Source organism: Pseudophryne corroboree (assembly GCF_028390025.1).
Source record: "Pseudophryne corroboree isolate aPseCor3 chromosome 3 unlocalized genomic scaffold, aPseCor3.hap2 SUPER_3_unloc_60, whole genome shotgun sequence".
In the NCBI taxonomy this organism is placed as follows: domain Eukaryota; kingdom Metazoa; phylum Chordata; class Amphibia; order Anura; family Myobatrachidae; genus Pseudophryne; species Pseudophryne corroboree.
The window spans coordinates 164,380-191,936 of record NW_026967553.1 but is presented as its reverse complement, the minus strand read 5'-3'; the positions used below and the strand labels follow the sequence as shown (position 1 = coordinate 191,936).

Sequence of the window (27,557 nt, the reverse complement as noted above, 5' to 3'; positions counted from 1 at the left end):
TTACACATTATTACACACCATAATGCCCATTACACATTATTACACACCATAATGCCCATTATACATTATTACACACCGTAATACCCATTACACATTATTATACACTCTAATGCCCATTACACATTATTACACATCGTATGCCCATTACACATTATTACACACCGTAATGCCCATTACACATTATTACACACCGTAATGCCCATTACACATTATTACACATCCGTAATACCCGTTACACATTATTACACACAGTAATGCTCATTACACATTATTACACACCGTATGCCCATTACACATTATTACACAGTGTTATACCCATTACACATTGGCCCTCATTCCGAGTTGTTCGCTCGGTATTTTTCATCGCATCGCAGTGAAAATCCGCTTAGTACGCATGCGCAATGTTCGCACTGCGACTGCGCCAAGTAACTTTACTATGAAGAAAGTATTTTTACTCACGGCTTTTTCTTCGCTCCGGCGATCGTAATGTGATTGACAGGAAATGGGTGTTACTGGGCGGATACACGGCGTTTCAGGGGCGTGTGGCTGAAAACGCTACCGTTTCCGGAAAAAACGCAGGAGTGGCCGGGGAAACGGTGGGAGTGCCTGGGCGAACGCTGGGTGTGTTTGTGACGTCAACCAGGAACGACAAGCACTGAAATGATCGCACAGGCAGAGTAAGTCTGGAGCTACTCTGAAACTGCTAACTCGTTTGTAATCGCAATATTGCGCGTACGTCGGTCGCAATTTTAAGAAGCTAACATTCACTCCCAGTAGGCGGCGGCTTAGCGTGTGTAACTCTGCTACATTCGCCTTGCGAGCGAACAACTCGGAATGAGGGCCATTATTACACACCGTAATGCCCATTACACATTATTACACAGCGTAATGCCCATTACACATTATTACACACTGTAATGCCCATTACACATTATTACACACTGTAATGCCCATTACACATTATTACACACCATAATGCCCATTACACATTATTACACACTATAATGCCCATTACACATTATTACACACCGTTATGCCCATTACACATTATTACACACTATAATGCACATTACACATTATTACACACCGTAATGCCCATTACACATTATTACACATCCGTAATACCCTTTACATATTATTACACACAGTAATGCTCATTACACATTATTACACACCGTATGCCCATTACACATTATTACACAGTGTTATACCCATTACACATTATTACACACCGTAATGCCCATTACACATTATTACACACTGTAATGCCCATTACACATTATTACACACTGTAATGCCTATTACACATTATTACACACTGTAATGCCCATTACACATTATTACACACCATAATGGCCAATACACATTATTACACAGCGTAATGCCCATTACACATTATTACACACAGTAATGCACATTACACATTATTACACACCGTAATGTCCATTACACATTATTACACACCGTAATGACCATTACACATTATTACACATCCGTAATGCCCATTACACATTATTACACACCGTAATGCCCATTACACATTATTACACACCGTAACCCCCATTACACATTATTACACACTATAATGCCCATTACACATTATTACACACCGTAATGCCCATTACACATTATTACACACTGTATGCCCATTACACATTATTACACACCATAATGCCCATTATACAGTATTACACAACGTAATGCCCATTACACATTATCATACACTCTAATGCCCATTACACATTATTACACACCGTATGCCCATTACACATTATTACACACCATAATGCCCATTATACATTATTACACACCGTAATACCCATTACACATTATTATACACTCTAATGCCCATTATACATTATTACACATCGTATGCCCATTACGCATTATTACACACCGTAAGGCCCATTACACATCATTACACATCCGTAATACCCGTTACACATTATTACACACAGTAATGCTCATTACACATTATTACACACCGTATGCCCATTACACATTATTACACATTGTTATACCCATTACACATTATTACACAGCGTAATGCCCATTACACATTATTACACACTGTAATGCCCATTACACATTATTACACACTGTAATGCCCATTACACATTATTACACAGTGTTATACCCATTACACATTATTACACAGCGTAATGCCCATTACACATTATTACACACTGTAATGCACATTACACATTATTACACAGTGTAATGCCCATTACACATTATTACACACTGTAATGCACATTACACATTATTACACACCGTAATGCCCATTACACATTATTACACACCGTAATGCACATTACACATTATTACACACCGTAATGCCCATTCCACATTATTACACACCGTAATGGCCAATACACATTATTACACAGCGTAATGCCCATTACACATTATTACACACTGTAATGCCCATTCCACATTATTACACAGCGTAATGCCCAATACACATTATTACACACCATAATGCCCATTACACATTATTACACACTGTAATGCCCATTACACATTATTACACAGTGTTATACCCATTACACATTATTACACAGCGTAATGCCCATTACACATTATTACACACTGTAATGCACATTACACATTATTACACAGTGTAATGCCCATTACACATTATTACACACTGTAATGCACATTACACATTATTACACACCGTAATGCCCATTACACATTATTACAAACTGTAATGCACATTACACATTATTACACAGTGTAATGCCCATTACACATTATTACACACTGTAATGCACATTACACATTATTACACACCATAATGCCCATTACACATTATTACACACCGTAATGCCCATTACACATTATTACACACCGTAACCCCCATTACACATTATTACACACCGTAACCCCCATTACACATTATTACACACCGTAACCCCCATTACACATTATTACACACCGTAATGCCCATTACACATTATTACACACGTAATGCCCATTACACATTATTACACAGTGTTATACCCATTACACATTATTACACAGCGTAATGCCCATTACACATTATTACACACTGTAATGCACATTACACATTATTACACAGTGTAATGCCCATTACACATTATTACACACCGTAATGCCCATTACACATTATTACACACTGTAATGCCCATTACACATTATTACACAGTGTTATACCCATTACACATTATTACACAGCGTAATGCCCATTACACATTATTACACACTGTAATGCACATTACACATTATTACACAGTGTAATGCCCATTACACATTATTACACACTGTAATGCACATTACACATTATTACACACCGTAATGCCCATTACACATTATTACAAACAGTAATGCACATTACACATTATTACACAGTGTAATGCCCATTACACATTATTACACACTGTAATGCACATTACACACCATAATGCCCATTACACATTATTACACACCATAATGCACATTACACATTATTACACACCATAATGCCCATTACACATTATTACACACCGTAATGCCCATTACACATTATTACACACCGTAATGCCCATTACACATTATTACACACCGTAATGCCCATTCCACATTATTACACACCGTAATGGCCAATACACATTATTACACAGCGTAATGCCCATTACACATTATTACACACAGTAATGCACATTACACATTATTACACACCGTAATTTCCATTACACATTATTACACACCGTAATGACCATTACACATTATTACACATCCGTAATGCCCATTACACATTATTACACACCGTAATGCCCATTACACATTATTACACACCGTAACCCCCATTACACATTATTACACACCGTAACCCCCATTACACATTATTACACACCGTAATGCCCATTACACATTATTACACACGTAATGCCCATTACACATTATTACACACCGCAATGCCCATTACACATTATTATTAGATATGAGCGGGTTGGGTTCCCTGAGAACTGAACCCCCAGAACTTCACACTCTGAGCCTGGATCCGAATCTGGCTCGGGACTTCCAGCCAGACTCCAGAATGAGGCAAAACATCATCATCCCGCTGTCAGATTCCCGCGGGATTTGGATTCCATATAAACAGCCACATGTCCGCCATTTTCACTCCAGACTTGGAGAGTGAGGGAGACAGACCTCTGTCTCCCTCTGTGGGTGGTGGCATTGGGTGGGGTTAGTGTGTGCTCTGTAGGGGTGCTGCTGCCGTCACTGTGGTGTACCTGTGCGGTGCTAGGAGTGCTGTCCTGTCACTGGTGTTTCATGTGCTGCAGCTGTACATGGGTGTTGCTGTCCTGGCAAACTTGGCAATATGCCATTCACGACACGAAGGGGCAAGGGAAGGCTAAAGCCTTGGCCTAGGTTCATGACTGGTAGCTCAGCTTCTCATGAGGATGAAAGCCCTCCAGCCTCTCGAATAAAATTAAGCTTGTTAAAGCACAGGAAAAAACATCTGTGCGTACAGAGATATCGCAAATCCCCAAGGAGAGTCGTAGTGTGTCCGCGGTTGTGATGTCTAGGCCTGACCTTCCCAAGACTGTATGGAAAGAGGAGGCTCCTACTACCATTTGCACGCCCCCTGTAAGTGCTGGGAGGAGCACCACCAGTCCAGTTGCTGATATTGAGATTGAGGATGTCACTGTACACGTACACCAGGATGGGCAGGATATTGGTGTAGCTGGCACTGAGGAGGAAGTTTATGATGAGGATTCTGATGGAGATGTGGTTGGTTTGAATAAGGCACCAGTGGAGACAGTTGTTGTCCATGGGATGAGAAAGCACATTGACATGCCTGGGAAAAATACAAGAAAGCTGTGTGTTGCCTTTGTCAATCTGTAATAAGTGGGAATAAGGACGTTAACCACCTAGGAACATCCTCCCTTATACGTCACCTGCAGCACATTCATCAGAAGTCATTGTCAAGTTCAGAAACTTTGGGTGAGAGCGTAAGCAGTCCACTGACACCTAAATCCCTTCTTCCTGTTATACCCAAGCTCCTGCAAGCCACACCACCAACTCCCTCAATGGCAACGTCCTCCTCATTCAGGAACATCAGTAGTCCTGCAGGCTATGTCACTGGCATGACTGACGAGTCCTCTCCAAACCAGGATTCCTCTGGAGGATTCTTCAGTGGTGCGCCTAATGCTGCTGCTGCTGCCACTGCTGTTGTTGCTGCTGGAGTCGATCATCATCCCAGAGGGGAAGTCAGAAGACCACTTGTACTGCTTCAACTAAGCAATTGACTGTCCAACAGTCCTTTGTGAGGAAGATGAAATATGACAGCAGTCACCCTGCTGCAAAGCGGATAACTGAGGCCATAACAACTACGCTGGTGGTAGACGTGCGTCCGGTATCCTCCATTAGTGCAGTGGTATTTAGACAGTTGATAGAAATTCTGTGTCCCCGGTACCAAATCCCATCTAGATTCCACTTCACTAGGAAAGCGATTCCCGGACTGTACAGGGACATTAAGAAGTGTCCTCAGTGTCCTGAAAAATGCGGATGTACCCAGTGTACACTTAACCATGGACATGTGGACAAGTGGAACAGGGCAGACTAAGGACTATATGACTGTGACAGTACACTGGGTACATGTATCGCCTCCCGCAGCAACAGCAGCGGCACCAGTAGCAGCTTCTCACAAATGCCAACTCGTACCTAGGCAGGTTACGCTGTGTATCACCAGTTTCGGTAAGAGGCACACAGCTGACAACCTCTTACGGAAACTGAGGGACATCATCGTACAATGGCTTACCCTACTTAGACTCTCCTGGGGATTTGTGATATCGGACAATGCAGCCAACATTGTGCGTGCATTACATCTGGGCAATTTTTAAAAAAATGACAGGATCGTTCAGGAGATGCTGTCAGTGGCCCGAAAAATTGCAGGCCACTTTCGACATTCAGCCACTGTGTGCCAAAGACTGGAGCACCAGCAAACACTCCTGAACCTGCCCTGCCATCACCTGAAGCAAGAGGTGGTAACGAGGGGAAATTCAACACTCTAAATGCTTCCAAGGATGGAGGAGCAACAAAAGGCCATTCAAGCCTAAACATCCACCTACAATATAGGCAAAGGAGAGGGAATGCACCTGACTCAAGTGCAATGGAGAATGATTTCCGTGTTTTGCAAGGTTCTCAAACCCTTCAAACTTGCCACACGTGAAGTCAGTTCAGACCCTGCCAGCTTGATTCATGTCATTCCTCTAATCAGGCTTTTGCAGAAGCAGCTGGAGAAATTGAAGTAGGAGCTAAGACTGAGCAATTACATTAAGTATGTGGGAATTGTAGTTTGAGGGTTTATATCTAAAGAAGCCTTAATGTGTGGCACACTCTTGTTTCATGAATAAATTAAAACATAACTTTTATTATTTTTATTTAAGATAGATTTTTCAATAGGCATGACATAAGGCAATTGATTGTCAGCCTAGGAAAGACAAAGAATTAATGAAAGATATCAAATAATTTATATAACAGCACTACCTATGTATAGGTAGAGCAATAATTGATATAAGCAAGTGAAATATAAAAGGGATAAAACACAAGTTTTATTTATCAAATTTATGAGATCCTTTCACAACGGGATTGTGATCTCAGAAAAAACCTCTTTTAAAGCTGCACCCTGCAGAGCGTTACTACTGCATGCAACCTAAGTGCTCCCTGCAGAGCGTTACTACTGCATACAACCTCAGTGCTCCCTGCAAAGCGTTACTACTGCATACAACCTAAGTGCTCCCTGCAGAGCGTTACTACTGCATACAACCTAAGTGCTCCCTGCAGAGCATTACTACTGCATACAACCTAAGTGCTCCCTGCAGAGCGTTACTACTGCATACAACCTAAGTGCTCCCTGCAGAGTGTTACTACTGCATACAACCTAAGTGCTCCCTGCAGAGCGTTACTACTGCATACAACCTTAGTGCTCCCTGCAGAGCATTACTACGGCATACAACGTAAGTGGCCTTTTCTGGTAACCACTATGTCTTACAATGACCACTTTGTTACTACCCGTAGTGTATCACACGTTAAGACCGTGTTACTACCTATATTGTATAACAGTGGGATCATTCTCAGGGGCACAAAGAAACCTATATGTACAATTCAGCACATATGTAATAATATTGGTATTGAGAGGAAATGTTTTCCTATAACCAAGTATATCATTGTAAAACCCAGGCACCGATGTGATGAAGCAAACATGAAACGTTCGTCATCGGAAGCTCAGACGTACACTGTCTCCGGGTGTGTGGATGTCATACCTGACCCGGCGTCTGTGCTCTCGAGCGGCTCCCAGCGCAGCGTTACAGGTCTCCTAGTGGTACTGACACCGCTCTCTGCACAGCGCTACAGATTCCCAGCGGCATTGACACTGCAGCCACCATTTCGGGCAGGTACTCAGAGCGGCTCTCTCATTCCTGGGACACCGCTCACCTCCTCTGCAATGTGTACCCGCAACAGGGGAGGGAGCGACTGATCCCGGGGACAGCAGAAGCTGCTCGCACTTTATCTTTCCTTCTGCTCTGGTGCTTTCCCTGCTCTCATTGTTCCCAGTCACTGCCCCACGGCACATGGGATAAAAGTAGAAGGGGGATTCAGCCTATATACACCAGAGCTTCTTTATATCTATCAGAGGAAGGGTCTCTATCAGAAGAATGGTTATAGCACTGTTTATATAACAGCATATATTATCATTATTACAGGCTGCTACTCTCTCCCCAGCCTCATTCATTCTTCAGATGTTATATTTCTGTAGCGGGTGCTGGAGATACAGAAAGGTGGTTCTCCTGATTTGTGGATTCATTGCATACAGACGTAATTACTAGTCACTGGTTACTACTCGTTATCTGATTTATATTTATATCAGTCGTCACTCAGTGATTGGCAATAGTATTGTGTAGATGCATGTTGGGACAACTTAGCAGGCCTTTGGAATGAAACAGACAGAAAGCTGGATATTATCTATGTACTAACCTTGGGATAATATAATGTATACCTCGCTCTGTGACAGGGTTTCATATTGTATACCTTGTTACAGGGAATATCCCTTCTCAATAACAATATTGTCACAGAAGTGATACAAATGTGTAGAATTGGATATGCATGCCTTAGAGAACTGTGCTGTGTTACAGGGTTACACATGATATGCTCAGTCACAGGAGAACACCTTCTATTACCAACAATATTGTTTTATTCAATGTGCATATCTTTGTGATGTGATCAGTTATCAATTTATATATGTACTGAATGGGTAACACATGTGATTGAGGATTCTGATCTGGTACAGGGTTTTACAATGATATACTTGTTATAGGAAAACATTTCCTCTCAATACCAATATTATTACATATGTGCTGAATTGTACATATATGTTTCTTTGTGCCTGTGAGAACGATCCCACTGTTATACATTATAGGTAGTAACACTGTCTTATCGTGTGATACGCTACAGGTAGTAACAAAGTGGTCATTGTAAGACGTAGTGGTTACCAGAAAAGGCCACTTAGGTTGTATGCAGCAGTAACGCTCTGCAGGGAGCACTTAGATTGTATGCAGAAGTAATGCTCTGCAGTGAGCACTTAGGTTGTATGCAGTAGTAATGCTCTGCAGGGAGCACTTAGGTTGTATGCAGTAGTAACGCTCTGCAGGGAGCACTTAGGTTGTATGCAGTAGTAACGCTCTGCAGGGAGCACTTAGGTTGTATGCAGTAGTAACGCTCTGCAGGGAGCACTTAGCTTGTATGCAGTAATAATGCTCTGCAGGGAGAACTTAGGTTGTATGCAGTAGTAATGCTCTGCATGGAGCACTTAGGTTGTATGCAGTAGTAACGCTCTGCAGGGAGCACTTAGGTTGTATGCAGTAGTAACGCTCTGCAGGGAGCACTTAGCTTGTATGCAGTAATAATGCTCTGCAGGGAGAACTTAGGTTGTATGCAGTAGTAACGCTCTGCAGGGAGCACTTAGGCTGTATGAAGTAGTAACGCTCTGCAGGGAGCACTTATATTGTATGCAGTAGTAACGCTCTGCAGGGAGCACTAATGTTGTATGCAGTAGTAACGCTCTGCAGGGCGCAGCTGTAAAACAGGTTTTTTTTTTTAGATCACAATCCCGTTGTGAAAGGATCTCATAAATTTGATAAATAAAACCTGTTTAAATTCCTTTTATATTTCACTTGCTAATATCAGTTATTGCTCTACCCATATACCCATACATAGGTAGTGCTGGTATATAAATTATTTTATATTTTTCATTTATTTCTTGTCTTTCCAGGCTGACAATCAATTGCCTTATGTCATGTCTATTGAAAAATCATTCTTAAATAAAAATAATAAAAGTTATGCTTTCATTTATTCATGAAACGTAAAGAAAAAAGAGTGCGCCACACATTAAGACTTCTTTAGATATAAGCCCACTAGTGTTTTTTCTAAATCCCCTAACCAGTCATTGCAATTTGCTTAATGGCGCACCTCCAACCAGATTAGCTAATCTTTGGTATTAAGACTTTCGGATTATTCCCTCTATCGGTTGGTTGGTTCATACATAGAAGGATCATAAAACAATTATCATTTGGGCCTGTGCATAGTCCCTCAGACTTAACGTCTTCCCTGGAAATACTGGTGGATGGAGCCCTTCATCCGCTTTGCCAGGATTCAAGGGTGGTCAATCTGTTGAAATCAGAGCACTACATTTTGGCCACCGTGCTCGATCCTAGGTTTAAAGCCTACGTTGTATCTCTCTTTCCAGACAGTCTGCAGAGGTGGAAAGACCTGCTGGTGAGAAAATTGTCTACTCAAGCAGAACGTGACCCGTCAACAGCTCCTCCTTCATTTTCTCCAGCAACTGGGGCTGCGAGGAAAAGGATAACATTTCCGAGCCCACTCGCTGGACACAAAAGTAACAATACAAGTGACACATTAACAGGAAATTGTTTCTGTCACCATAGCGACAATTATCTGGAAATAAGATAATACACAGACACATAAAAAGACTCAACGGAAATCTTTTGTTTTTAAACAACTTTATTTCATATCTTTAATACACAGATTTTTCTCTATATTTTAAACTTAAAAAATACTTTACTCTGCACAACATGGATAAAATATCCATTAAAGCACAGAAACAATTCAAGTTACATTATAGTATTGCAGGTAAGTAAAACAGATACATATCAGGAGAGCCAAAACCCTATGGGGGTCATTCAGACCCAGCCGCAATAGCGGCCCGCAGCAGTTTACTGGTGGTGACAAAATGCACATGCGCAGCGGCTGCACGGACACACACATTGTGGTCGCATCCCTGAGGGGTGAATGCGGGAGGGCCGGGACCATTTTCAAGGGGCTGTGTGATGTCACATCTGCGTTCATCTCTGATTAACCCCCTATAAGCTTCCAGAGTGCACCTCATATCTCATCTTTTCCAAGTTACTACAAATGATGAGATCGTTAGCAGCACTACTTTCAGGATTATTACACAGAACACACATAAAGGCTGACACAGCAAATACCAGTAACACATACAAGGGATTCATTAAAAATAAGGAAGCATAATCATCATTAAGTCTAATTATCAACTGGTTCTGTGTGGGACCCATACACCTCTTTACTGCCTCTAGCAGCCCCTGGTACTGTACTGCGGCCATCCGCCTAGTCTTCACCCACCCTGTCTCCTCCCACTACTGCCACCCACCCTGTCTCCCCCACTACTGCCACCCGGCCTGTCTCCTTCCACCACCCTGTTTTCCCCCACTACTGCCACCACCATGTCTCCTTCAACTACTGCCACCCACCCTGTCTCCCCCCCACAACTGTCACCATCTCCACCACTACTGCCACCGCCTTATCTCTCCCAACTACTGACACCACCCGTTCCAACCCCACTACTGCCACCCGCCCTGCCTCCCCCCACTGCTGCCACCACCAAGTCTCCTTCCACTACTGCCACCCACCCTGTCTCCCCCCCACAACTGCCACCACCATCTCCACCACTACTGCCACTCACCCGGTCTCCCCCCAACTGCCAACGCCATCTCCACCACTACTGCCACCACCTTATCTCCCCCAACTACTGCCACCGCCCGTCTACCCCCACAACTGCCACCCACCCCGCCTTCCCCCACTACTGCTACCCGCCCCGTCTCCCCCCACTACTGCCAACTTTCTGTCTCCCCCAATACTGCCACGTCTCCCCCAAACATCTGTCACCGCGCTGTCTTCCCCATTACTGCCACCCGCCTTGTCTCCCCCCACTACTGTCACCACCCTATCACCCCCACTACTGCCACCGCCCCATACCCCTCCAACTGTCACCCACCCCACTTCTGCCACCACCTTGTCTCCCCCTCTGACATCTCAGCACTGCTTGGGGATTCTTGGTACTGCTGGTAACAGTCCTTCATCTGCAGGTGGAAGTTAGAAAGCAGGGCAGTAAGGAGGCAGAAGCTGCTTCTGGTGCCATGGACCATGGTCATGTAGGGATGGGAGAGTCAGTAAGATTATGTAATAGAGTCACCATCTTACAGGCAGCCGGTGGAGGGAGCAGAGAATGGGTGTTATGTGGCAGGAACGGGCTGGTTAGGTAACAGTCTGACTGCTGCATTCTGTACAAGCTACAACCGGTGCAACTCTTTTGCTGGGAGACCCAGGTAGAGGACATTGCAGTAGTCTATGCGTGATGATACAAGTACATGTATGACTGTAGGTAGATCTTCTGAGGGAATTACGTGCTGGAGTCTGGCTATGTTCCTCAGATGAGGATCTTATTGTGGCAGATACTGATGTCTAAGTGTCATTCCACCATCCAGGACACCAAGATTCCACACATGATCAGCATTATGTAACTCTGAACCCCCAAGCCTGGTTGGTTTGCAAAGTTGAGCTGTAGCCCTGCCCTTTGTTGGTGAGCTTCGACCATAAAGACCTGTTTCACCAGGACTGAATCACAGCCAACTGGCATCACAAACACCTGGAGTTCAGCTAGACAACCATTTAGGATTGGGACTGGGTTCTCAGTACCTGGAGAAAAAGACATGTCATCCGCATAGCAGTGGTAGATGAGGGCATGACATCTGATTATTTCACCCAGTGGTAGTATGTATATTGCAAAAAACATAGGAGGATAATAAACTTGAAGAACAACGCATGGCAATGAGTATACTTCAGAAGATTAAAATTGTTCCTCACCTGAGTGATGTCTACTGTATGCAACAAGAGCTGATTTATTTATCAGAGTATGAAAATGACCTCACCTGTGTGACTTTGCTGATGTCTAACAAGATTTGATTTTTGTGTATAACATTTCCCGCACACAGAGCAAGAAAATGGCTTCTCACCTGTGTGACTTCTCTGATGTGTTACAAGTTGTGATTTCCGTGTAAAACATTTCCCACACTCAGAACATGGAAATGGCCTCTCACCTGTGTGACTTCGCTGATGTGTAACAAGTTGTGATTTTCGTGTAAAACATTTCCCACACTCAAAACATGGAAATGGCCTCTCACCTGTGTGACTTTGCTGATGTGTAACAAGTTGTGATTTCTGTGTAAAACATTTCCTGCACTCAGAGCAAGAAAATGGCTTCTCACCTGTGTGACTTCTGTTATGTCTAACAAGAGCTGATTTGTGTGCAAAACATTTCCCACACTCAGAACATGTAAATGGCCTCTCACCTGTGTGACTGCGCTGATGTATAACAAGATGTGATTTTTGTGTAAAACATTTCCCGCACACAGAGCAAGAAAATGGCTTCTCACCTATGTGACTTCGCTGATGTGGAACAAGTTCTGATTTCCATGTAAAACATTTCCCACACTCAGAGCAAGAAAATGGCTTCTCATCTATGTGACTTTTCTGATGTCTAACAAGTTGTAATTTCCGTGTAAAACATTTCCCACACTCAGAACATGGAAATGGCCTTTCACCTGTGTGACTTTGCTGATGTGTAACAAGTTGTGATTTCTGTGTAAAACATTTCCTGCACTCAGAGCAAGAAAACCACTTCTCACCGGTGTGACTTCTCTGGTGTATAACAAGAGCTGATTTGTGTGCAAAACATTTCCCACACTCAGAACATGGAAATGGCTTCTCACCTGTGTGACTGTGCTGATGTGAAACAAGATGTGATTTGCAGGTAAAACATTTCCCACACTCAGAGCAAGAAAATGGTTTCTCACCTGTGTGACTTCTGTTATGTATAACAAGATGTGATTTCAGTGTAAAACATTTCCCACACTCAGAGCAAGAAAATGGTTTCTCACCTGTGTGACTTCTGTTATGTATAACAAGATATGAATTCAGTGTAAAACATTTCCCACACTCAGAACATGGAAATGGCTTCTCACCTGTGTGACTTCGCTGATGTGTAACAAGATGTGATTTGCAGGTAAAACGTTTCCCACAATCAGAGCATAGAAATGGCTTCTCACCTGTGTGACTTCTATGATGTGTAACAAGATGTGATTTCAGTGTAAAACATTTCCCACACTCAGAACATGGAAATGGCTTCTCACCTGTGTGACTTCTCTGATGTTTAACAAGATCTGATTTGTATGTAAAACATTTCCCACACTCAGAACATATCAGTGGCCTTTCACCTACCTTACCTGTGTGTGGGTTAATAGGCTTTGCGTTCTGTGTAAAACATTTGGCATCTATAGAACAGGGAAACACTGTATCTACTCTCAGAGCTGTAACAGATGCACCAATATCAGAGTGATCAGGAGAACATTCCCCAGGATCAGGGGGATCAGCTGATAGAGCTGGATGTATAATTGGGGTAATGGGATTATCTCCTGGAGAATCCTGTATACTGTCATTATCTTTTATGTCACAATCCGGGGATAACATTAGATGTCCTTCTGAGATATTCCTGCTTGTGTGTCCATCTGCTGGAAATAAAATACATTATGGAAAATGTGACATTTTCTGTAACAATGGCCCTCATTCCGAGTTGTTCGCTCTGTGTTTTTCATCGCATCGCAGTGAGAATCCGCTTAGTGCGCATGCGCAATGTCCGCACTGCGACTGCGCCAAGTAACTTTACTATGAAGAAAGTAATTTTACTCACGGCTTTTTCATCGCTCTGGCGATCGCATTGTGATTGACAGGAAATGGGTGTTACTGGGCGGAAACACGGCGTTTTAGGGGCGTGTGGCTGAAAACGCTACCGTTTCCGGAAAAAAACGCAGGAGTGGCCGGAGAAACGGTGGGAGTGCCTGGGCGAACGCTGGGTGTGTTTGTGACGTCAGCCAGGAACGAAAAGCACTGAACTGATCGCACAGGCAGAGTAAGTCTGAAGCTACTCTAAAACTGCTAAGTCGTTTGTGATCGCAATATTGCGCATACTTCGGTCGCAATTTTAAGAAGCTAAGATTCACTCTCAGTAGGCGTAGGCTTAGCGTGTGTAACTCTGCTACATTCGCATTGCGACTGATCAACTCGGAATGAGGGCCAATATTAATATTGTAAACAATAGGAGAAGACGACTTTCTGGGACACTTAATTGTAAATGTGTGTGTATAATAAAACATAACTTTTAATGAATGCTTTATAATATTGTGTCTCAGACTATCATTGTGTCCATCCTCCTGAGAACACTCACAATAACAAATGTAATATTATAAGACTTAGATATATCTCTCTCTTGTACTGGTATCTAACCATGAAGTATAAATGGAGATGTAGTCACTCGCCAAGTTCTATGTCAGCACCAATGTAAAACAATGGATGGGGAACATATCGTATGAATTGGAGATTCTAGATGAACAATAATATCAGTCATATGAGCTGATGGATCAGAGAAATGTCTCCTAACGTTACTCCTGGAAGCATTGGTAAGGTAGCATTCCTTTATGTGTGTGCTCATACGCTGGTAAGCCTGTAAATGTGTTACTCACCCTTATATAAGGTATATTGCTACAGCAGAGTAGGTGTGGAACAAGGTACTTTACATGCAATACACCTTATAATACACTGCAATCGTCATCATCATCTGCTAGGTTATAATCTACATTCCGTTACGTCCTAGAGGATACGGGTCTGGGACTCCAGGTCGACAGCAAAAAGGTCGACACACCTTAGGTTGACGCCAATTGGTCGACACACCTTAGGTCGACATGGACAAAAAGGTCGTCAGGAACAAAGTCGACATGAATTTTTATGTTTTTTTTTTGTGTAATTTTCTTCGTAGAGTGACCGGGAACCCCAATTAGTGCCCCCACACCTGGCTTCGCTCGCCATGCTTTGGGCATGGTGCCATCGCTCCGCTCCGTTTGGCACAGATTACCGTTCCAATCATAGTCCACGTGGATCGTTATGTATGAAAAGGTTCCAAAAAAGAAAAGAATTGTGAAAAACCCATGTCGACCTTGTTCCTGTCGACCTTTTGTCAACATCGACCTTTTGTCCATGTTGACTTAAGGTGTGTTAACCAATTGGCGTTGACCTAAGGTGTGGCGACCTTTTTGTTGTCGACCTGGAGTCCGGATACCGAGGATGCTGGGGTCCATTTAGTACCATGGGGTATAGACTGGTCCTTTGGGAGCCACTGGCACTTTAAGAGTTTAATAGTGTGGGCTGGCTCCTCCCTCTATGCCCCTCCTACCAGACTCAGTTTAGAAAATGTGCCCGGAGGAGCCGGTCACAGCTAGGGGAGCTCCTAGGAGTTTTCTTAGTTTTTAATTTTCTAGAATTAGGTTACAGGAAGGCTGCTGGCAACAGACTCCCTGCTTCGTGGGACTTAGGGGGAGGGGAGGATAGAAACCAACTTCCTGAAGAGTTAATGGTTCTCTACTCCACTGACAGGACACTGAGCTCCTGAGGTTGCTGATCGCAAGTCCACGAGGCAACTGCTCACTCCCGCAGCACGGCCACCACCCCCTAACAGAGCCAGAAGAAAGTGGTGAGTACAGCACCGGCGTTCCGGTTAGCGTGTCGCCGGCGGGTATGGTGGCACAAGGGTGGGAGCGCAGCTCTGACAGGCTGCACTCCAGGAAGGCTCAGCAAAACACAGTGTAGGCGCTTCGAGGGGCGTCCTGAGCCAGCGCGGATAAACCCTACACTGGTCACGCAGATAACAGGGGCTAATCCTCCTGTTATCACTAAAATCCTCAGGCCAGTATAAACAATTAGTACGGGAAGCCGCGCGCCATTACAAGGGGCGGGGCTTCCACTCAGAGCGGATCCAGCACTCACCAGCGCCATTTTCTCCCTGCAGATCATAGGAACTAGGACACTGACAGGGAGCGCTGCCCTCCCTATTAAGGTTAGTCAGCGCCGGGCTTTTATCATAATAACTGCCTACAGGGGCGCTGTGTGGCTGGCTCCTTATACTCTGTGACTCTCTGAAGGTACTCTGGGGGAAACTGTGTCCGACATTTTCCTGTGTGTGTGTGTGTGTGTGTGTAAGTGTATATCCACATTACCATGTCTAAGGACTCTGTATCCTGCGCTGCAGAGTGTGTATCTTCTCCTGAGGAGTCTATTCCATGTACTCAGGACTGCAATGTGCTGTCTCAGCCTTCTGAATCTGAACCCCCATGGGTGGATTCTTTAAGGGGAATGATATACCAGATTTCAACAAGGATGTCACATACTGAGAAAGAGACACAGTTTTTGAGACAATCTGTAGTGGATTTGAAGTATTCAGCTCCCACTACTTCATCTAAAACCCCACCTACATACCCCAAAAAACATACACTTGCCCAGATAATGCAAGCTGACACTGATACCGACTCTGATACAGGGGACGGTGATGGGGATATGCAGGGGGGATACATCCCTTGCTAAAGGGGTGCAGCTAATGATTGAAGCCATTAGGGATGTTTTGCATATTTCTGAGAAGTTTCTGGAACAAGTAGAGGAATCTTATTTTACAGTAAATAAGAAATCCTCGTTTACCTTCCCTGCTTCTAAGGAGTTAAACTCCTTGTTTGAAAAATCCTGGGAAAACCCAGAGAAAAAATTCCAGTTCCCTAAAAGAATTCTCATTGCTTTCCCTTTCCCTGAAGAGGATAGAAAGAAGTGGGAAAACCCACCTGTAGTAGACGCTTCTGTATCTAGGCTGTCTAAAAAGGTGGTTTTACCTGACCCTGGTTCAACCGTCTTAAAGGAGCCGGCTGACCGCAAGATTAAGACTATGCTCAAATCCCTATACACTGCTACAGGCGTGGCTTTAAGGCCCACTATTGTTTGTGCATTGATTTCTAAAGCCATAGTAAAGTGGTCAGGAACATTACTAGAGGACTTAGATACTATGGATAGGGGTGACATTGACTTGTTTTTACGTCACATACAGGATTCTGCAGGTTTCATGGTGGAGGCCATGAAGGACATTGGCCTGCCACTTCCATGGCTGTCTTGGCACGCAGAGGACTCTGGCTACGCCAATGGACTCCGGATGCAATATCCAAGAAAAGTGTGGAGAACCTGCCATTCACAGGTCAGGCACTATTTGGGGATGCATTGGATGCGTGGATATCTATGGTGACTGCGGGTAAGTCAACATTTCTTCCCTCCGCAGCAGCCTCAGCTAGGAAATCTTATCCTACACCTACACTGCAGTCCTTTTGGACCGCAAAATTTAAAAAATCCAAACCCCCTCCCAACTTCTTTAGAGGAGGTCGGGGAAGATCCAAAAAACCCCACCAACAGGTTCCCAGGAACAGAAACCAGGTTCTCCTTCCTCCAAATACTCAGAATGATGGTGGATCTCTTAGCCTGGCGATCAGGCAGGTGGGAGCGAGACTAAAAGATTCCAGTCACTTCTGGACATCATCATGCCTAGAGCCCTGCGTGACTGATATTGTTACCCAGGGGTACAGACTGGAGTTTCAGAAACTCCCACCTCACAGATTCTTCAAATCAGGCTTATCAGCTTCGCTGACAGAAAGTGCTATCCTACAGGAAGCCATTCAAAAATTGGTACAAACAAATGTCATTGTTCCAGTTCCACCTCTCCCAAAAACCAAAGGTTATTACTCAAACCTGTTTGTGGTACCAAAACCGGGTGTTTCGGTAAGATCTATGTTGAACCTGAAGTCGTTGAACCCCTAACTTGAGGGTTTTCCAATTCAAGATTGAGTATCAGAGAGCAGTGATCTCAGGTCTGGAGGAGGGGGAATTCCTAGTATCCCTGGATATCAAGGATGCGTACCTTCACATTCTGATCTGTCCACCTCACCAGGCCTATCTACGGTTTGCACTACAGGACTGTCACTATCAGTTCCAGACATTGCCATTTGGCCTCTCCACAGCACCAAGGATGTTCACCAAGGTCATGGCGGAGATGATGCTCCTCCTACGCAAACAGGAAGTGAACATAATTCTATATCTGGATGATCTGCTGATAAAAGAATCTTCCAAGGAGAAGCTGGTGCAGAGTATTGCGCTCTCAACTCAACTACTCTGGGATCATGGGTGGATCCTGAACCTTCCAAAGTCACATTTGGAACCGACAAGAAGACTGCACTTCCTGGAGATGATACTCAACACGGAAGTGCAGAGGGTGTTTCTACCGGTGGAGAAAGCTTTGGTGATCCAATCAATGGTCCGGGATGTCGTGAAACCTCCCCGGGTATCGGTTAATCAGTGCATTAGCCTTCTGTGGAAGATGGTAGCCTCCTACGAGGCTCTACAGTACTGAAGATTCTATGCACGGTTCTTCCAGCTGGATCTTCTGGACAAGTGGTCGGGATCGCATCTTCACATGCACCAGCGAATATGCCTGTTGCCGAAAGCCAGAATTTCACTACTCTGGTGGCTGCAAACTTCGCACCTGCTCGAGGGCCACAGGTTCAGGATTCAGAATTGGATACTTCTAACCATGGACGCAAGCCTCAAAGGTTGGGGAGTAGTCACCCAGGGGGAAAACTTCCAAGGAATGTGGTCAAGCCAGGAATCGGTCCTTCCAATAAACATTCTGGATCTAAGGGCCATATACAATGGCCTTCTACAAGTGGCACATCTTCTGCAAGATCGAGCCATTCAGGTTTAGTCGGACAACGTCACAGCGGTGTCCTACATAAACAGTCAGGGTGGAACGAAGAGCAGGGCTGCAATGTCAGAGGTAAAAAGAATCCTCCTCTGGGCAGAAAGACAGGTGCTGGCGCTGTCTGAATCTTCATTCCGGGTGTGGACAACTGCGAAGCAGACATCGTCAGCAGACACAATCTCCATCCAGGAGAATGGGGCCTCCACCCTGAGGTATTCACAGAGGTAACACGCCGATGGGGTGTACCTCAGATAGACATGATGGCCTCTCGTCTCAACAAGGAGCTTCAGAGGTACTGTTCCAGGTCACGAGACCCACAGTCAGTGGCGGTAGACGCCTTGGTGACTCCGTGGGTGTTCCAGTCAGTGTATAAGTTCCCTTCACTTCCACTCATCCCAAGGATTCTCAAACTAATAAAAAGATCAAAAGTTCTGTCGATCCTCATTGCTCTGGACTGGCCAAGGCGGGCTTGGTATGCGGATCTTCTGGCATTACTGCTGGAGGATCCGAGGCCTCTTCCTCTTTGCGAGGACCGTCTACTGCAGGGGCTGTTTGCCTATCAAGACTCACTGCGGCTATGTTTGACGGCATGGAGGTTGAACGCCAGATCTTAACTCGGAAGGGCATTCCGAATACGGTTATTCATACTCTAATCCAAGCTAAGAAGGGAGTAACATCTAATCATAACCATCGGATTTGGAAAAAGTACGTGTCTTGGTGTGAATCCAAGAAGTTTCCTACGGTGGAGTTTCAACTGGGACATTTTCTCTTCTTTCTGCAAGCTGGTGTGGATGTTGGCCTACGCTTGGGCTCCATCAAGGTCCAGATTTCGGCCTTGTCTATTTTCTTCCAGAAACAATTGGCTGCTATCCCTGAGGTTCAGACTTTCTTGAAAAGAGTTCTGCACATCCAACCACCCTTTGTGCCTCCTATGGCACCTTGAGATCTTAAAGTGGTGCTGCAGTTCCTGCAATCGGATTGCTTCAAACCTTTACAGGAGGTGGACGTAAAGTTTCTTACTTGGAAGGCGGTCACGTTGTTGGCCTTAGCTTCTGCCAGACGCGTATCAGAATTGGGGGCATTGTCGCACAAGAGCCCCTACTTGATTTTCCACGAGGACAGAGCTGAGCTCAGAACGCGTCAGCAATTTCTACCTAAGGTTGTGTCGGCTTTTCATATCAACCAACCTATTGTGGTGCCAATGTCATGCTAGATCAGGCTTACTATCCAGCATGCTTATTCCATGGCAGGATTGCCAATTCCAAAATGTGTTTAGGCCCACTCTACCCTAAAGTGGGTTCTTCCTGGGCAGCTGCCCAGGGTGTCTCGGCTATTCACCTTTGCCGAGCAGCTACTTTGTCAGGGTCGAACACGTTTGCTAAGTTTTACAAGTTCTATACTTTGGCCTCTGAGGACCTCCAGTTTGGTCAATCAGTTCTGCAGGAACCTCAGCACTCTCCCTCCTGTACTGGGAGCTTTGGTACATCCCCATGGTACTAAATGGACCCCAACATCCTCTAGGACTTAAGAGAAAATAGGATTTTAATTACCTACCGGTAAATCCTTTTCTTGTAGTCCATAGCGGATGCTGAGCGCCCGCCCTGTGCTTCGTATTCCTGCATTGTTACTTGAGTCAGTATTGTTGGTTCAGTCGTTGCTGAATTGTTCCAAGTTGGTTAGTTTGGCTTTCCTTTTTGTTATGTGTGAGCTGGTGTGACTCTCACCACTATCTGTGTATTTTCTTCTCTCGAAGTATGTCCGTTTCCTAGGGCACAGTTTCTAGACTGAGTCTGGTAGGAGGGGCATAGAGGGAAACTAGCCCACACTATTAAACTCTTAAAGTGCCAGTGGCTACCAAAGGACCCATTTTTAGCCGATGGTACTAAATGGACCCCAGCTTCCTCTAGGACGTAAGAGATAGTAGATTATAACCTAGCAGATGATGATGATGATTACAGGGTATCATATGGTGTATTGCATGTAAAGTACCTTGTTCCACACCTACTCTGCTGTAGCAATATACCTTAAATAAGGGTGAATAACACATTTACAGGCTTACCGGTAGGTAATTAAAATCCTATTTTTACATCCCCATCATCAGTGTCTTACCTTTATAGTTTCAATAGTAATAAGGATGATGTGTGTACGGTAAGTATGATACAGAGAATTACATTTTTGAAAAGGGCTTTACCAATAGGTAAAAAAGAACTCTCCTATATTGGGGCACTCGGATAGTGTCTCACATGTATATGTGACACTTCAAGATCCATAATAGGGAATTTATGAAAAAAAGAAAAAAGAAAAAGGTGGAATTATAGATAGAGAAAAAGTCTCTTAATATTTAACTTTTATTTGATTTTAATTAAAATATATGAGAAAGACACTCACTTATTATTAAAAAGGCGAAATATGGACACACTACATGTAAGACAACATATACCAAAAATACATATATGATAAAAGGTACAGTCAGTATTGTGAACTCTAATTAGCCTTAGCCTTCTCTATTATTACTGATTGATTGTCTGATTAACTCGTGCAGAATTAAAGTCGAGACCTTATGGCATTTTTCTTAGTTCTGCTGCCTCGTATGTGCCTTTGCATTGCATACGTAGTTGAGAGACCAATACTCGTGCCAGTCTCTAGAATAACAGACCGTGCCAGAGCATGGGTGGGGAGTGTTTTATTCACTTCTGCTTTTGGTTGATGAGCTTAAGTCAGTGCAACCAATGAGAGGGCTACTGACACTTCCCCTATTCTGGTGTTGAAAAAAAGAGTATAGAGTAAGAAAGGCAGGACTATATGTCAAACTTCGTGGTTCTACTGCCACGCATGTGCTTTAGCATTATATGCGTGGTGAGAGACCAGTACTGATGCTAGTCAATAGAAGCATAGGTTTAGACCAGTCAACATGTATTGTGTCTCATTCGCCTAAGAATTTGGCTGATAATCCTAAAATCATTGCAACCAATTCAGAGGTTACTGACACTATGCTGTTTTGGTCTTGAAAATATAGAATACTGCAGAGTTGATTTGGTCTATTGCATACCTTTATAAATGAAAAACCATAGGAAAGGAAGAGTTATTTTAATCCTTAAGATATATGCAAACGGAAAATTTAAGCAGTATACAGTTTTTGTTAGACCATTTATTTTATATAAAAAAATCACAAATTCTAGTATTCAGTTATGCCTTTCATTTGCCAGTACTCTTTTTAATGGCACAAAAATAATCAAAGAGAGAAATATCTAGTGTGCCTCTTAAATATAGGGCACAATAGTTGGAAGCCGCAATGTATCCAAAGAAGCTAATGCCTCTGACAAATAGTGCTTGATTTTATTAGTACCTCATAATTCAAGCACAAGACACTCTTCAATTTTATGCCGAGATATTTCCCAGTTTAGTGGAGACAATCAATCAATATAGAGACACCTCTTTCCTATACAAAAAATCTAGGATTGGTGCCTTTTAACCCTAAGGGTCATTTACAGAGCTTGAGTACACATACTTAAGTTTAACATTATGCATTTGTGAAGCGCATGTGCAATTCTATAATACTCCTGGTGAGAGGCTGTTATGGTCATAAACAGAAAAAATCTTTTTACCAATCAAATGTGGATCATACAATTTTACAGCATGCTAAGTCCCAGGTAGTTCAAAACAGATTATTATTCATAACCAATACGGCTTCACATCTGCCGTTTGTTTCATACGACCTGTACCGTGGGCATCCCGCCGTGCGCACCGGCAGGGCGCCCGCTCGCTCCTTCCTTCAACGTACGTTTCGCCCGTGGCTTGTTCACAAAGGGTGGAACAGCTGTTCCACCCTTTGTGAACAAGCCACGGGCGAAACGTACGTTGAAGGAAGGAGCGAGCGGGCGCCCTGCCGGTGCGCACGGCGGGATGCCCACGGTACAGGTCGTATGAAACAAACGGCAGATGTGAAGCCGTATTGGTTATGAATAATAATCTGTTTTGAACTACCTGGGACTTAGCATGCTGTAAAATTGTATGATCCACATTTGATTGGTAAAAAGATTTTTTCTGTTTATGACCATAACAGCCTCTCACCAGGAGTATTATAGAATTGCACATGCGCTTCACAAATGCATAATGTTAAACTTAAGTATGTGTACTCAAGCTCTGTAAATGACCCTTAGGGTTAAAAGGCACCAATCCTAGATTTTTTGTATAGGAAAGAGGTGTCTCTATATTGATTGATTGTCTCCACTAAACTGGGAAATATCTCGGCATAAAATTGAAGAGTGTCTTGTGCTTGAATTATGAGGTACTAATAAAATCAAGCACTATTTGTCAGAGGCATTAGCTTCTTTGGATACATTGCGGCTTCCAACTATTGTGCCCTATATTTAAGAGGCACACTAGATATTTCTCTCTTTGATTATTTTTGTGCCATTAAAAAGAGTACTGGCAAATGAAAGGCATAACTGAATACTAGAATTTGTGATTTTTTTATATAAAATAAATGGTCTAACAAAAACTGTATACTGCTTAAATTTTCCGTTTGCATATATCTTAAGGATTAAAATAACTCTTCCTTTCCTATGGTTTTTCATTTATAAAGGTATGCAATAGACCAAATCAACTCTGCAGTATTCTATATTTTCAAGACCAAAACAGCATAGTGTCAGTAACCTCTGAATTGGTTGCAATGATTTTAGGATTATCAGCCAAATTCTTAGGCGAATGAGACACAATACATGTTGACTGGTCTAAACCTATGCTTCTATTGACTAGCATCAGTACTGGTCTCTCACCACGCATATAATGCTAAAGCACATGCGTGGCAGTAGAACCACGAAGTTTGACATATAGTCCTGCCTTTCTTACTCTATACTCTTTTTTTCAACACCAGAATAGGGGAAGTGTCAGTAGCCCTCTCATTGGTTGCACTGACTTAAGCTCATCAACCAAAAGCAGAAGTGAATAAAACACTCCCCACCCATGCTCTGGCACTGTCTGTTATTCTAGAGACTGGCACGAGTATTGGTCTCTCAACTACGTATGCAATGCAAAGGCACATACGAGGCAGCAGAACTAAGAAAAATGCCATAAGGTCTCGACTTTAATTCTGCACGAGTTAATCAGACAATCAATCAGTAATAATAGAGAAGGCTAAGGCTAATTAGAGTTCACAATACTGACTGTACCTTTTATCATATATGTATTTTTGGTATATGTTGTCTTACATGTAGTGTGTCCATATTTCGCCTTTTTAATAATAAGTGAGTGTCTTTCTCATATATTTTAATTAAAATCAAATAAAAGTTAAATATTAAGAGACTTTTTCTCTATCTATAATTCCACCTTTTTCTTTTTTCTTTTTTTCATAAATTCCCTATTATGGATCTTGAAGTGTCACATATACATGTGAGACACTATCCGAGTGCCCCAATATAGGAGAGTTCTTTTTTACCTATTGGTAAAGCCCTTTTCAAAAATGTAGTCCCAACTCTCAGGGAGCACCCCCCATCACTCTCACTTAGACAAACAGGCACGAAAGTGCAAAAAACAAGTGAATCTGGGGTTATAGTGTCACATAATTTAGAAATTGTCCTTTGATCAAGACATAATATCAAAAAACATATCTTTGTATTGGTTTCTCAGACTGTGCGATTAACAAACCCTTCTTTTTTTGCTATAACAGAGAATTACATATCAGAATCTATACAGCTGCCGCCATACTTCTGCTTCTCATACGTGTGCTACTGGCAGCAGTGAACATCTGAGTGAGAGTGCAGGGAAGACAGCAGAGTCTGATGAGAAAGAGATTGGATCTGCCTTTGCAGGGATGTACCACACCTGTCACCTCTGTTAGTATATAAAATAATAAATAAGAGGGGTGTGGTCCATCCAGACGTGGTTTCTGGAGTTCTCCTCACTAAGTGGTTTCTTATCTACCCTACCTGATAGCTCTCAGCCGTCGCTGTGACCAAGGCCCAATCTATTAAGTCCCCCACTCCTACTGCACTAAAGCCGCTCGCTCCGCTCACTCCGGGCACTGTTCACTGCCGCAGCCTAATGACGCCTATGAAGCCACGGGCTGTATTCTGGGGCTAAGTGTGCCCAGTCTTTCCTGCACGCTCCAGACACCTGACTTGAAGGCGCTTTTGTCTCAGGCAGGAGCACTTGCTCTTCAGATAACACGGGTGCGCAGCTTCCGCTACTGCTAGGGACAGAACGGGCTGCCCACAGTCACCGGAGCCAAGTGGTGAAATTGGGAAGTAAGGTGGCTGCCATTTTGTATCCTGGTGCCCGGCCATCGCATGCTTTGTCTTCTGCCTTCAATAAGGTTTAATATAAATAAGTGTCCTGACGGCTGGACCGGGGTCACTACACTAAATTGAAGCATTTGCCTGGAGGTGAAACTACCTTCTATTTATATGGTACCACTATAATCTACTTCCTCTCAGTCTACATGCAGAGCCCACTATCAAGTATCGTCTGAGTACAGCTCATTACACTCTGATTACAACCTCACAGTATATTATTTTGTGAATTTATTCACTGAATATATTTTGCCATTTGTGTCTCGCTGTGCTGAGTACTTCACATCTGTGATCACGCTGACCTCTAGTGGAATTTCTCGGTCATTACTGTGTTATTTGACTTGCATTACATCATGTTTACTTGAAATTTTGGCTCGGATACCCCCGTCACACCGACTAAGAATGTCATTTTGAACTGAGTCATCTTGATGTAACCTCCTGACAGCGTACTACTGCTCCTTTTATTTATAGACCGTTTGTATTTTCCTATCTCTGAGAGGTCGGTCTCTTTGTAGCCGGTATACCATGCCTCCAAAAAAGGTTAAAAGGTACCAAATTGGCCCAACCTGTCCATCTCTTTGGTACTTCGAATTCAGGAGGTCCTTCTGAGACCGCTACATCATCTGCTTCTTCTTGTCAGACGCACAGCCCAGCTGTAATGGCTGAAGACATCTTAAGACATCCTAGATGGTCCTGTTACTCTACGCTCTATACCAGTGGTTCTCAAACTCGGTCCTCAGGACCCCACACAGTGCATGTTTTGCAGGTAACCCAGCAGGTGCACAGGTGTATTAATTACTCACTGACACATTTTTAAAGGTTCGCAGGTGGAGCTAATTATTTCACTTGTGATTCTGTGAGGAGATCTGCAAAACATGCACCCTGTGGTGTCCGGAGGACCGAGTTTGAGAACCTGTGCTCTATACATTATGTTATCTGCATTTAAGGACTGAAATAATCTCAGAATTGAATTCTAATATTCAAGCTTTGAGGTCAGATATCAGTGAGATTGGCACTCGTACAGACTAAGATGAAAGAGATTGTTGCGTCTCACAAAGATCTGATTTCAGCACATGACATCCTTCAGGAAGACATGGGGCTAAATTTACTAAGATAGGAATTCTATTTAAGATAGGATATTGCCCATAGCAACCAATCAGGTTTCAGGTATTATCTTCTAGAAGGTGCTAGATTAATGAGACGTAAAAGCTGATTAGTTGCTATGGGCAACATCCCATCTTAAATAGAACTCCCATCTTAGTGAATTTACCCCATGGTCTCTATTCGTGATAAAGTCATTGATTTAGAAGACAGGTCTCGGAGAAATAATATCAGAATAATGGGCGCTCCGGATTCTGCTACAAATGCTGAGCTTTATGATTATGCCACGGTTCTCTTTTCAGAAACTTTCACCGAAGGCTTCTGCCGCGGACCTTCTTATTGATAGGATCCATAGACTCCCAAAGTCCAAACAGGCCCCTATCCAAGCACCGAGGGACACTCTGCTCAGGGTCCACTTTTATCATATTAAAGAACACATTTTACAGGCTGCTTTGCCTTCCTCATCCACAGCTGAGTGATTGGATAATCTGCAGATATTTCTCCTGTGACACTGGCCAAAAGGCGTCTATTCCACCCAAGGAAATGTACAATACAAATGGGTATTTCCTACTAAGGTTATTGTAATGCAAAACGGCACCTTTGCAGTGATACCTTCAACCGAGGATGGCCCTGCTATTCTGAAAAAATAGGATTTTAATACCTATCGGTATATCCTTTTCTTTTAGTCCGTAGGGGATACTGGGATAGTCTTAGCACCATGGGGTATAGATGGGGTCCATTGGAGCCATTATTTACCTTTCAGGTGTCTCCTAAGGCTGGCTCAGCGTCCTAGGCCCGGTTTCCAGCTATGTTGCTAGCATTCATATGTCATGTCTCATCCTGCTGATCCATGGATATTGTACTTCCAATGCCCGGGCGACTGGCATGGCGTCACCTGCCGGCGGGGCTTCGGGCATCGTCTCCTATTCTCAACGTACTACAGGGTATGTGGCACTCTTGACCTACTGCGGCCGCGGCCATCCATGCTGGAGGTTTGAGACGCAAGTCGGCGTTCTCTGTGTTCACCGCCGCCATTACAGAGGAATCTCCATGTGGTGTTACAAACAAGGTTTCCCTCCACTGGCCGGTATGGGCGCAGCCATCTTAGTTTCAGTCACATGATCCTGACCTCCAATCCATAGCTCCGCTGAAGTCTGCCTAATTGTTCATCC

At 43.5% G+C, this 27,557-nt stretch overlaps 1 protein-coding gene across 1 annotated transcript in view; it reads right to left on the bottom strand.

The window, feature by feature from the left end:
- Positions 1 to 11,355: 11,355 nt before the first annotated feature.
- The window catches only part of LOC134984539 (oocyte zinc finger protein XlCOF6-like), a 139,232-nt gene continuing 123,030 nt past the window's right edge, over positions 11,356 to 27,557 (bottom strand). The window contains exon 2 of the mRNA XM_063950100.1: positions 11,356 to 13,514. Within this exon, the coding sequence (XP_063806170.1) occupies positions 12,232 to 13,514 (1,283 nt within the window). The 3' untranslated portion in view covers positions 11,356 to 12,231. The remainder of the gene's footprint in view (positions 13,515 to 27,557) is intronic.